General features: G+C 45.2%; 1 protein-coding gene across 6 annotated transcripts in view; it reads right to left on the reverse strand.

Moving 5' to 3' along the window:
• LOC118391781 (active breakpoint cluster region-related protein) overlaps positions 1–14,022 on the reverse strand; it is a 252,735-nt gene that overhangs the window by 60,896 nt on the left and 177,817 nt on the right. For all 6 annotated transcript variants that reach the window (XM_052457875.1, XM_052457876.1, XM_052457878.1 and 3 more), the window contains 2 exons: positions 13,404–13,501; positions 13,098–13,229 (listed from right to left, as the gene is read on the reverse strand). In XM_052457875.1, the coding sequence (XP_052313835.1) occupies positions 13,098–13,229; positions 13,404–13,501 (230 nt within the window). The remainder of the gene's footprint in view (positions 1–13,097; positions 13,230–13,403; positions 13,502–14,022) is intronic.

Genomic DNA, 14,022 nt, shown 5'->3' on the forward strand with positions numbered 1-14,022 from the left:
CACTCTCTCTCTCTCACTCCCTCCCTCCCTCTCTCTAAATGGCTGGGTTACATATGCATGTCCAGGGGAGCGTTTACATCTACTGTTAATCACTTGAACTAATTATGTAACTTTAATAACATCCAATTACCCACACTGCCTAGTCCATCACCAGAGCAGTACAGTGTGTCTGATAGATTTATACACCACAGCCGACTCCCCCCATACATCTCTCTATCTGGCTGATAATACACAGTCCTGTCAGAGTAATTGTATGACATTGCACAATGTCAATCATAGCAAGAGGCAGTTAAAGGGATAGCTTATAAATTACTAAATGACATTGGTTTCCTTACCCTGTAAGCAGTCAAATGAATTTCAATGGACTGATTTCCTTATATTAACTGTAACTCAGCAAAATCTTTGAAAATGTTGTATGGTATGTTTATATTTTTGTTCAGTATACATTATATTTCTGACTTGTCCACAACAAGGTATGACAAAAATCCATGCTTTGATTTAGTTTCACTGCACCGTTTCCACACGTTTCAGCATTCGCTATTCACTCACGTGACCGACATTTGCATTTTTCGTGCATCATGTCCAAATCCTACGAAAGTATCTATACTGAACAAAAATCTAAAACGCCACATGAAACATTTTCAAAGATTTTGCTGAGTTACAGTTCATATGAGGAAATCAGTCAATTGAAATAAATTCATTCGGAACTAATCTATGGATTTCACATGACTGGGCAGTGGCGCAGCCATGGGTGGACCTAGGAGGGCATGGGCCCACCCACTTGGGAACCAGGACATGACAATCAGAATGAGTTTTTCCCCACAAAAGGGCTTTATTACAGATGGAAAAGATTCACAGCACCACCGCCCCGAAAAATGCAAATATCGGTCCCATGACTTGAATGGAATTTCAGCATGGACTGTGGTCATACCTTGTCCATAGACTACAGGTTAAGGAAACCAATGTGTCATTTTGTAATTTAGGTGAACTGTCCCTTTAACTTACAGTACATACAGGAACACACTGACACACTACACATCCCACTACAGAGGACTAGAACACACGGACACACTACACATCCCACTACAGAGGACTAGAACACACAGACACACTACACATCCCACTACAGAGGACTAGAACACACTGACACACTACACATCCCACTACAGAGGACTAGAACACACTGACACACTACACATCCCACTACAGAGGACTAGAACACACTGACACACTACACATCCCACTACAGAGGACTAGAACACACTGACACACTACACATCCCACTACAGAGGACTAGAACACACTGACACACTACACATCCCACTACAGAGGACTAGAACACACTGACACACTACACATCCCACTACAGAGGACTAGAACACACTGACACACTACACATCCCACTACAGAGGACTAGAACACACTGACACACTACACATCCCACTACAGAGGACTAGAACACACTGACACACTACACATCCCACTACAGAGGACTAGAACACACTGACACACTACACATCCCACTACAGAGGACTAGAACACACTCTGGTCTTTTCCCAAAGATATAGAATATGGCCAAATGCTGTCGTAATACATTTAAAAATCCACGTCGTCTTCTGTCCCCGGCCACCACATCATAGTGATAGAATCAGGCAGCAGTATAAATATAATGGATGACCAGGCTCTCTGGGTTGTCTTCAGAATTACATTTATGCAAACTATATGTGGCAGGTCATTCGCTCATTTATTCCCATCTCAAACAAAAGAAAGGAATTCTTCTGTCTTACATGATCTGATTCTTCCTTTACAAAACCTAGTTAATTGTTGTGGTATAACAAAGGCTGTCAAAGTGAGTTGTGGGGAAAGTTGAGGAAAAAGGGTTCTTGGAGGGTTTTTTGTTAGGAAATTGAGGGGGAAGAAAACGAACCTGTCAAATGAAAGAGATGGGGGAGACATGAGGAAGAGCCCTAATTGCTCCATCAATAAAGGGCACCAGATGCTAGCTACATGAGGAACACATTGAGACTATATGAATGATGATCCCCATTACCTATCATGCCAGAGATACTGTGCCATTATGCTGAGGGGGCAAATCATTAGTGAGCCAAAATACAGTCCTTTGGATGTTGTTGGTCATTGAATAGCTCCAACTGTATGTAATAACCTTTCCTTTTTCAAATCATGGAAACATACGGTACACACACACACTCACCACACAGGGGGTAATAAACAGAAGGCATATGGCAGGCTGGAGTTATTTATATTATTTACATGGATGGTGTATTTGCCCCCCATTAGTGTATGTGTTTTTACTCTAGCAGTCTCAGGACACACACCCTCGTGGCCCATCACTCACAGCCAGCCAGCCTGTCTGTCTGTCTGTCTGTCTGTCTGTCTGTCTGTCTGTCTGTCTGTCTGTCTGTCTGTCTGTCTGTCTGTCTGTCTGTCTGTCTGTCTGTCTGTCTGTCTGTCTGTCTGTCTGTCTGTCTGTCTGTCTGTCTGTCTGTCTGTCTGTCTGTCTGTCTGTCTGTCTGTCTGTCTGTCTGTCTGTCTGTCTGTCTGTCTGTCTGTCTGTCTGTCTGTCTGTCTGTCTGTCTGTCTGTCTGTCTGTCTGTCTGTCTGTCTGTCTGTCTGTCTGTCTGTCTGTCTGTCTGTCTGTCTGTCTGTCTGTCTGTCTGTCTGTCTGTCTGTCTGTCTGTCTGTCTGTCTGTCTGTCTGTCTGTCTGTCTGTCTGTCTGTCTGTCTGTCTGTCTGTCTGTCTGTCTGTCTGTCTGTCTGTCTGTCTGTCTGTCTGTCTGTCTGTCTGTCTGTCTGTCTGTCTGTCTGTCTGTCTGTCTGTCTGTCTGTCTGTCTGTCTGTCTGTCTGTCTGTCTGTCTGTCTGTCTGTCTGTCTGTCTGTCTGTCTGTCTGTCTGTCTGTCTGTCTGTCTGTCTGTCTGTCTGTCTGTCTGTCTGTCTGTCTGTCTGTCTGTCTCTGTCTGTCTGTCTGTCTGTCTGTCTGTCTGTCTGTCTGTCTGTCTGTCTGTCTGTCTGTCTGTCTGTCTGTCTGTCTGTCTGTCTGTCTGTCTGTCTGTCTGTCTGTCTGTCTGTCTGTCTGTCTGTCTGTCTGTCTGTCTGTCTGTCTGTCTGTCTGTCTGTCTGTCTGTCTGTCTGTCTGTCTGTCTGTCTGTCTGTCTGTCTGTCTGTCTGTCTGTCTGTCTGTCTGTCTGTCTGTCTGTCTGTCTGTCTGTCTGTCTGTCTGTCTGTCTGTCTGTCTGTCTGTCTGTCTGTCTGTCTGTCTGTCTGTCTGTCTGTCTGTCTGTCTGTCTGTCTGTCTGTCTGTCTGTCTGTCTGTCTGTCTGTCTGTCTGTCTGTCTGTCTGTCTGTCTGTCTGTCTGTCTGTCTGTCTGTCTGTCTGTCTGTCTGTCTGTCTGTCTGTCTGTCTGTCTGTCTGTCTGTCTGTCTGTCTGTCTGTCTGTCTGTCTGTCTGTCTGTCTGTCTGTCTGTCTGTCTGTCTGTCTGTCTGTCTGTCTGTCTGTCTGTCTGTCTGTCTGTCTGTCTGTCTGTCTGTCTGTCTGTCTGTCTGTCTGTCTGTCTGTCTGTCTGTCTGTCTGTCTGTCTGTCTGTCTGTCTGTCTGTCTGTCTGTCTGTCTGTCTGTCTGTCTGTCTGTCTGTCTGTCTGTCTGTCTGTCTGTCTGTCTGTCTGTCTGTCTGTCTGTCTGTCTGTCTGTCTGTCTGTCTGTCTGTCTGTCTGTCTGTCGGTCGGTCCAGTCAGTCAGTCGTCGGTCAGTCAGTCAGTCAGTCGGTCGAGTCAGTCAGTCGTCAGTCGGTCAGTCGTCAGTCAGTCAGTCAGTCGGTCAGTCAGTCGATCAGTCGGTCAGTCGTCAGTCAGTCGTCAGTCGCCGTCAGTCGTCAGTCAGTCGTCGGTCGTCAGTCGCCGTCAGTCCGTCAGTCGTCAGTCGGTCAGTCCGGTCAGTCAGTCGCCGTCGGTCGGTCAGTCGGTCAGTCGGTCAGTCGGTCGTCAGTCGTCAGTCAGTCGGTCGGTCAGTCCGGTCAGTCGGTCAGTCAGTCAGTCAGTCAGTCGGTCAGTCAGTCGGTCAGTCAGTCGTCAGTCAGTCAGTCAGTCAGTCAGTCGTCAGTCAGTCAGTCAGTCAGTCAGTCAGTCAGTCAGTCAGTCAGTCGTCAGTCAGTCAGTCAGTCAGTCAGTCAGTCAGTCAGTCTGCCTGCCTGCCTGCCTGCCTGCCTGCCTGCCTGCCTGCCTGCCTCCTGCCTGCCTGCCTGCGTGCGTGCGTGCGTGCGTGCGTGCGTGCGTGCGTGCGTGCGTGCGTGCGTGCGTGCGTGTGTGTATCAGGGAGGACATGACAGATTACACCATGATTGGAGCCAGAGCATGATGGATGAGCAGGCCTATTAGATACATTCATTCATATTACGTTGACACACACAGGAACACACATACATATACACACGTTCTGCATGGGTGCAAACAAACAAACAGATGAATATTAACACATGTTGTTTCGAAGACATCATCAGGCTCCTGCATCCTGGCACTTGATGTTTCCTTTTTAGAGCCTCACATCTGCTTGGATCTATAGACCGCGAACCAGACCTATAGACCGCGAACCCGACCTATAGACCGCGAACCCGACCTATAGACCGCGAACCAGACCTATAGACCGCGAACCAGACCTGTAGACTGCGAACCAGACCTATAGACCGCGAACCAGACCTATAGACCGCGAACCAGACCTTTAGACCGCGAACCAGACCTATAGACCGCGAACCAGACCTATAGACCGCGAACCAGACCTGTAGACCGCGAACCAGACCTGTAGACCGCGAACCAGACCTGTAGACCGCGAACCAGACCTATAGACCGCGAACCAGACCTTTAGACCGCGAACCAGACCTATAGACCGCGAACCAGACCTATAGACCGCGAACCAGACCTATAGACCGCGAACCAGACCTATAGACCGCGAACCAGACCTATAGACCGCGAACCAGACCTGTAGACCGCGAACCAGACCTATAGACCGCGAACCAGACCTATAGACCGCGAACCAGACCTATAGACCGCGAACCAGACCTATAGACCGCGAACCAGACCTATAGACCGCGAACCAGACCTATAGACCGCGAACCAGACCTATAGACCGCGAACCAGACCTATAGACCGCGAACCAGACCTATAGACCGCGAACCAGACCTATAGACCGCGAACCAGACCTTTAGACCGCGAACCAGACCTTTAGACCGCGAACCAGACCTGTAGACCGCGAACCAGACCTATAGACCGCGAACCAGACCTATAGACCGCGAACCAGACCTATAGACCGCGAACCAGACCTATAGACCGCGAACCAGACCTGTAGACCGCGAACCAGACCTGTAGACCGCGAACCAGACCTATAGACCGCAAACCAGACCTTTAGACCGCGAACCAGACCTATAGACCGCGAACCAGACCTATAGACCGCGAACCAGACCTTTAGACCACGAACCAGACCTTTAGACCGCGAACCAGACCTATAGACCGCAAACCAGACCTATAGACCGCGAACCAGACCTATAGACCGCGAACCAGACCTTTAGACCGCGAACCAGATAGTGTTTTTTTGTGCTAATTTAGTAGATGCTCTTATCCAGAGTTTACAGGACCAATTAGGGTTAAGTGTCAGTCAAGGGCACAGACAGATTTTTCCCCTACTGTTGTCGGCTTGGGCATTTGAATCAGCGACCTTTCAGTTACTGGCCCAACGCTCTTAACCACTAGGCTACCTACCGCCTGACTACTACCAATAAACCCCCCAAAATGTGACCAACATATCTACTTTAATGGGGTGTTTTATGTTTTACTACCACCAGTCTGAGGAGAGGGCTCTGGCTCTGTTAGAGTACTGTAGGAGATTGCATTACTGCAGAGCGGCTGTAAACAATGTTCTGTTACTGTAATGTGCTGTTCTGCTGTGGGCTGCCAGGAACAAAGAGCTGTGTGTGTGTGCCTGCCCCCCCCCCCCCCTCCCACACACACACACACACACTTCTTCTCCAACTCCTGAACTCTGTCTCCCATTATCTCTGGGAAACGGTCCAAGTAGCTCAGCTTACAGATTATACAGGTACAATAAGAGGGAGAAGAGAGAGAGGTCTGTGACATGGACACTCACCCTGCAATAGGAAAGAATCAAAAGGACCCCCGCTACAGACCAGTGGGAGGTATAGAGGAATGGAGGAAAGAGGGGTAGAGGAGAGAGAAGGAGTGAAGGAGAGGGGGAGGATAGAGGAGAGGGGGACACGTGGGGGTAGGTTGGGTCAGAGGGGTTGAGGGAGAGAAGCAGGAGTGGAGAGATGAGGGGGAGAGTGGCTCCTGGGTGGGTGTAGGTTGGGTCAGAGGAGTTAAGGTGATGTTGTCCCCTAGCCATCGGAGAAGGATTATAGAGATGAGATTAGAAACCACACTGAGACATCAACAGTTGACGCTATAAATATAATGAAATCTATACATTTGATGTGTTGTCATCCTATTTCTATGGACTGACCAGGCTAAACCAAGCAGCTCAACTATCAACTACTAGAATCAGCCACAGAGGGACACACACTGGATACTTGCCAAGTGCAGGCCATTTCAGTACAGTGGAATTCAGAGTGTGGTCTCACTCCTGGGAGCTCGTATGAGGTGAAACTAATTGAGGGTAACAGGCAGTGGGATAAAGCTTCTGGAGAGATGTGTTGTCTAACAGAAGGAGAAGATCATGGGGAGGCAGGTAGCCTAGTGGTTAGAGCATTGGACTAGTAACCGAAAGGTTGCAAGATTGAATCCCCAAGCTAATAGGCAAAAAATCTGTCATTCTGCCCCTAAACAAGGCAGTTAACACAGTGTCCCTTGGACGTCATTGAAAATACGAAATTATTCTTAACTGACTTGCCAAGTTAAATAAAGGTAAAATCAAAAAAATCGAATCAGCCTATCAATATCAGAGTCATTCCATCAGTATCTCCTCAATCTTCTCCAGTCCGTCTCCTCTGTGCTGGAGCCAACCCTTTCAGAAGGATAGCTGTGTGAGCAGTGGGTGTATGAAAGACAACACTCTCTCCTCCAGATAAGAGAGAGAGAGAAATGAAAGGCCGGGCTTGAGCCCAGGAGGAGAGGGAGTGTGTGGCTTTAGCTGCTTAGACGGATGCATTTCCTCCGTACAGAAAGAAGCACTGGTCGGTCGGGGCTGTCATCTCAAGCGTTGTGTAACCAGTCCCTTTTAGAGAGAACATGCTCTTAGTAATCACAGGCATATATGTATATATATATGTGTGTATATATATATCTATATATATATCTATATATATATATATATATATATATATATATATATAGATATATATATATAGATAAATAGATATCTATATATATATCTATATATATAGATATATCTATATATATATATATATCCTATGTGTGCCTTAGTCAAAAGTAATGCACTATAATAGGCTGCCATTTCAGACACATCCCTCATTCAAAAAGGACCAGCTAGAAAGATGAATGTTCCCAATGTGAGATGAAAGACAGACAGGTGGGAAATAGCTTCTTCTTTTGTTATTTAATGGAGGATTAGGGCTTTGACTCCTAGAGGTCAGGGGTCATCTCCTTGGGGGTCAGAACTGCGTATGTGGAAATTAATTGCTGCCTGCCGGCTGGGACTCAGTCAGGCAGAGACAGATCAGAGCAGCACTGTAGGTGTGTGTGTGTGTGTGTGTGTGTGTGTGTGTGTGTGTGTGTGTGTGTGTGTGTGTGTGTGTGTGTGTGTGTGTGTGTGTGTGTGTGTGTGTGTGTGTGTGTGTGTGTGTGTGTGTGTGTGTGTGTGTGTGTGTGTGGCTGACCCTCAGGGACGGACGCACGCGTGCACATACCAGTTTGACCTCACTATGCACCACAGGGTCCCTTGTATCCATGGAAATAAGGCTGATAGATCAGATCTTAAGGCAGTCTGGGTTAGACGGACACTACAGTATTCTTCAGTGGCATTTATATCTAATAGTTTCAAGGTATACTAATACTGTATCATACTGCACATTTCAAATACATACTGATATAGCACCAGCCTAATTGTGCAAAAACAGAGAATGGAACTCAGCCTATAAAGACAAAAGAAAGTCTCGCATATACCATCCTCTTAACTTGTTACCTTCACACAAACAAAATGTCCTCTGGCGGATAATGTGGAGATTGAAATCTCATTACAGGACACAGCTTACTGTACAGTATCTCAACTTTCTCATCAGTGAAGAAAATTGACAGTAGCAGGAAATATAAAGAGCAATGTTGCTGCATGATATGTCCATTTAAGGGCTTTTTGTATTCTGGAGTCTTGTTAAATAAATCAGTTACGTCTCCAGAGAGGAAAGCAAAACATTTTGGCTCTTTTCAGAGTTGCTAGGACGAGAAACGAAAACAGAAGAGCTCAAATAAAACGTCTCAGCCACAAGGTACTGTTTGCACAGGGAAGGACTTCATCCACTTAAGTGTTGGCATGTAAACTACAGTCAAGTCCCTCAAACATCTATGTCCCTCAAACATCTTTAGTACCAGTCAGAAGTTTGGACACACTGACATAATAGTGAAGACATCAAAAATATGAAATAACACATATGGAATCATGTAATAGCAAAAAAGAATTAAACAAATCAAAATCTATTTTTGATTTTTTAAAGTAGTCACCTTTTGTCTTGATGACAGCTTTGCACACTCTTGACATTCTCTCATCCAGCTTCATGAGGAATGCTTTTCCAACAGGAGATTCCACATATGCTCAGCACTTGTTGGCTGGTTTTCCTTCACTCTGCGGTCCAACTCATCCCAAACCATCTCAATTGGGTTTAGGTGATTGTGTAGGCCAGGTCATCTGATGCAGCACTCAATCACTCTCCTTCTTGGTCAAATAGCCCTTACACAGCCTGGAGGTGTGTTTCAGGTCATTGACCTGTTGAAAAACAAATGATAGTGGGACTAAGTACAAACCAGATGGGATGGCATATCGCTGCAGAATGCTGTGGTTGCCATGCTGGTTTAGTGTGCTTTGAATTATAAATATATCACTGACAGTGTCACCAGCAAAGCAGCCCCACACCATCACACTTCCTCATCCATGTTTCACAGTGGGAACCACACATGCGGAGATAATCTGTTCACCTACTCTCCGTTTCACAAAGTTACGTCATTAGGAAACAAAAATCTCAAATTTGGACCCATCAGACCAAAGGACAGATTTCCACTGTCTAATGTCCATTGCTTGTGTTTCTTGGCCCAAGCAAGTCTCTTCTTATTGGTGTCCTTTAGTTGTTTCTTTGCAGAAATTCGACCACGAAGGCCTGATTGACGCAGTCTCCTCTCAACAGTTGATGTTGAGATGTGTCTGTTACTTGAACTCTGTGAAGCATTTATTTCGGCTGTAAACTGAGGGGCAGTTAAGTTGAATGACCTTATCCTCTGCAGCAGAGGTAACTCTGGGTCTTCCTTTCCTGTGGCGGTCCTCTTGAGAGCCAATTTCATCATAGCGCTTGATGGTTTTTGCAACTTCAAAGTTCTTGAAATTTTCCGGATTGACTGACCTTCATGTCTTAAAGTAATGTTGGACTGTCATTTCTCTGTCCTTATTTGAGCTGCTCTTGCCATAATATGGACTTGATATTTTACCAAATAGGGCTATCTTCTGTATACCACCCCGACGTTGTCACGACACAACTGATCGGCTCAAACGCAATAAAGATGAAAGAAATTCCACAAATTAACTTTTAACAAGGCACCTCTGTTCATTGAAATGCATTTCAGATGACTACCTCATGAAGCTGGTTGAGAGAATTCCAAAAGTGTGCAAAGATGTCATGGCAAAGGGTAGCTACTTTGAAGAATCTAAAATATATTTTTTGTTTAACACTTATTTGGTTACTACATGATTCCATATATGCTATTTCATAGTTTTGATGTCTTCACTATTATTCTACAATGTAAACCCTTGAATGAGTAGGCGTGTCCAAACTTTTGACTAGTACTGCATGTCCTTTTACTTTAAAGTCCCCTATACTCCACAGTGTTTTCTGAACATATTTCGGTCCTTGCTATAGAGACTCCCTCTCCCATTCTACAGTGTCCATATTCCTTAATCAGCACTATTACACATAGCAGCAGTCACAATCATATCAAGGACATGGCCTCCCACGCTAAGCCGATAGCACTGATGCAAGTAAAGGAAATACTGAGAAGTTCTCTCTTTTGAGAGTTTCCTTTTCAGCTCAAGCCTCTCTTACAGCGATAAGTAATTGGCTGCCTCTCTCACTGCAGAGTGAAACTCTCCTCTCCCCCAGCAACACTCATCACCAATCACAATCCCACCATCTCTCAGCCTGGGACTGAACATGCCATTCTCTTCTCTCACTCCTTTTTCCAACAGCAAGCAGGGAACAACATGTGGTGAATAATATATTTCATTATTTGTTCATTTTTTGACAACGTGGCTGTTGTTGGCTGGGTGGCGGTGTGTTTTCCCAGAAGACATTAGTGTGCCTCTCTGCCAGGCTGTTGTACCCCTATGAGTGAGTAGAGCGTACATTACATCTTAGCCATGGGCTTGAAGTTGGTATGAGGCAGGTCTGTAGCTCAGTGCCTCAGTACCCACACACACACTTATCCTACACATCCTCCAAAGTCTAGTGTTCCACCCCTAATCAGTTCAATCAGAGGTAACAGGCTCACTCATCCACTCCCCCTCTGCATCTGTGCAGGAAAACGAGAAACCTCATTAACCCATTACAAGAATTACAGTGGAATATAATATGTTTCAAAAAGGTGCCTAGCCAAAGATCAGGGGGTGCTTTAATTAACCTTTATTAGGCTTTCTTCTCAATATGACTACTCCTCATTTATACATTCAGACCAGGAAATTAAAATAGACAGAAATAGAACAAATCATTACTGGTAGTAATATCACTATTGTCGGTACTCTACTGTACTGAATAAGTGTATGTTGAAGGAGTAGTAGTAGTGTTTGCTGTATGGAGTCCAGTGTTTTCCAACTTCAGGCATCCAGTACCCCCAACAGCACACATTTTTGTTGTATCCCCAGACAAACATACTTGATTCAGTTCATCAAGGGCTTGATGATTAGTTGACAAGTTGAATCAGGTGTGCATGTCCAGGGCTACAATATAAATGTGTATTGTTGGGGGTACTGGAGGACTGGAGTTGGGAAACACTGGAGTAGTGTAAACTGCATGTTCCAACCAATCATACTTGATAATACTTCAGAGACCCTTAAAGCGGTGGTTCTCAAACCTCTCCCCGGGGACCCCCAGCCGTTCCATGCATTTGATTTATTCAAGAGCTAGCACACCTGATTCAACTTGTCAGCCAATCATCAGTCCTCGAATAGGTGAATAAGATGAGCTAGTTCAGGGCTACAACAAAATTATGAAATGTCTGGGGGTCCCTGAGGGGCGGTTTGAGAACTACTGCCTTAGAGGCTGTCAGGGGAAGAAGAGGGGTATACCACATGCTGGGACAAAATGGATGACACATATGGGCTATGATGACGTCACCATAACTCAAGTACCTGACATCTCAGAATGCATAGCATAGCGAGAGAACGTGGACATTCCTCAGTTACTAGGCAGAGTTCGTACGAGGACCATTCACTTAGACAGGCCAGACACGCTCTCACTAGAGGCAAATAAAACCTGCTCAGTCCAAATTACTTTTCTACACGTTGTCAGGGAAATAGAAACAGGCAACCATTTAAACAGCTCAATAAAAACTAACTCTCTCAAAATTGGACTGCCAATGAGAGGGCAGCTTGGAGTGAGATTCTTCACTATACTTGAAGAGGAAGAGAAGCATTGACACGCCAGTCAAAGACAGAAAACAGACACACTTCAAAGAACTAAAGAGATGCTGGAGTGTAAGATAAGTAATGTAAGAAGATTATGAACAATCTAGGCTAATAGTTTGTTATTTATATAATAGACATCTAATATACTGTCTAAGTATATTCTCCACACAACACCAGTTGAATCGTTTGGAGAAGAACGCTTTTGCTGTGACGTGTCTTAAAATGAATCATTTTTCACTCAGTATTTCTAGTTTGCCCCACTTTCCAGACTCTTCCATTTGAGAGTGCTCGGTATTCCCATGACGACCAGGCAGTGAGCTTGTTTTTACCTGAAAAAGCTGTTCTGTAACAACCACCAACAACACCAGTGAATAGTTGACACTGATTTCTGTGTGGGAGTAGTGAAAAAAATGAACTCAGGAAAAGCAGGTTAAGGAACTAAAGAGTCAAACTTGCTCCAAGCTCACCTCTAGCTACACTACGATTGCACCACTAAAGAAAAAAGCAACAATACAGTACTGTCGATTCTTTAGTAATCGTCCTTTAATAATCCTCAAAGTTGACCCAGATTTAGGAGGAAAATCAAAGATGGCGGCCGCTGGGATAACTTAAACAGGCCTGAAGAGGAGAATAACTATCATTAAGATGACAGTGGAAAGGCACAACTACACTACGTAGCTACAGACAAAATGATAAGAGTCAAGCCCTACTTGACATTATGCAAGAACAAGGAGTCTCTGGGAAATCCACAAATAGTGGCCTCTAATTCTCCCTTGTCAGAGTCATGGTGGTACAGTGGTTGTGGGAAGAGACTATTGAGACAAGTCTTAATAATTAACCACAGATAGCAATGCACAACCTTCCCAAACATGTTACAGTCACAGGACATTCTGAGAGCGAGGAATTTTTTAAGAGTGTATTTTCCCACAAGGAAGGGGAAAACCTCCCATGTACTCAGTCTCTAATACTCACTCTCTCTCTGGCCCTCTTTCTCAGACAGTTAAACCAACCTACCCACGTCAAAGTAGTCCACCACAACAAAACCCAACTATTGCACACAAGAGACCAGACAACAATAAGAGTGAGTCACCCGTTTGGGGAAAAGTCTGAGCTGAACGCATTGCTCCATGGCTTTTGGTACTGTATGTTTCTGTGAGGGTCCATAAGTCCATACATGCTTATAGATTAATTACAAAGCAAGGTTGAATTCATGATGTGAGGGTTGTCCCTCTCTCCTTACCTGCACCTGGCCCTTGCCCATGATGATGTCCACGATCTCATTGTCATCCTTGTTGAGCTTGGTCTTGTCGTAGCATTTCTCGTAGCACAGGATCCGCAGGCACTGAGAACCTTCCAGCTCGATCTCAAATTCCTATTGGACAACAGACAGGAAGGACATAATAATAGGGTTCAAATTCCTATTGGTCCAAATAACAGACCGAATGATGGAGTATTGGATATTGAGTTCAACGTCCTGTTGACAGCATGACTAACTGACTGAAATACGATCTGAACATTGGAACTCTGATGAGTGTTGGTCTCTCACCTCGTTCCACTGTGGTTCAGTGGTGTCTCTGAAGACGCGGGTCTTGGCCTTGCTGACAAAGTAGCCATAGGAGTCCACCTCCAGGGTACAGTACAGATCTGAACAGGACACAGGAGTCAAAAATCACAATGAGTGAATCTAAAAATAATCAGCACTTATAACACAATATTTTTTAATATGATCGTACCACAATTGTGTAGAGCTTGATCATGTCTGTATCAATGGTCACTGACAATTAGTTTCTCAAGCCCTTACCACCTAATGGTAGAGGCCTGTATTACTGATAGAATGAATAAAGGCACACGCCCGCCTGCCTGCCCACCCTCAGGGCCAGGTATTCCCTTCAGCTCAGCAGAGCATCAGCTAGGCTAATGTACTCATGTTTATGCTAATGCACTAGTCTCCATAGGCCATTTATCCAGATATCCATTACAATGTCTCCCCTGCACTGGTCTAAGAGACCTCTCTCTCCAGCCCCGCTAGTCCCTGGGGTCTCGACTGCTCTCTGACAGCATGATGGATGGTTACCCACCCTTACCCCTGGGAGGTGCCACGGCTGCACACACAGTCACATCACCCATGCACAGAACTAGAGACCGTGTTTACACTGTAGTACATA

This window comes from Oncorhynchus keta, chromosome 12 (genome assembly GCF_023373465.1).
Source record: "Oncorhynchus keta strain PuntledgeMale-10-30-2019 chromosome 12, Oket_V2, whole genome shotgun sequence".
In the NCBI taxonomy this organism is placed as follows: domain Eukaryota; kingdom Metazoa; phylum Chordata; class Actinopteri; order Salmoniformes; family Salmonidae; genus Oncorhynchus; species Oncorhynchus keta.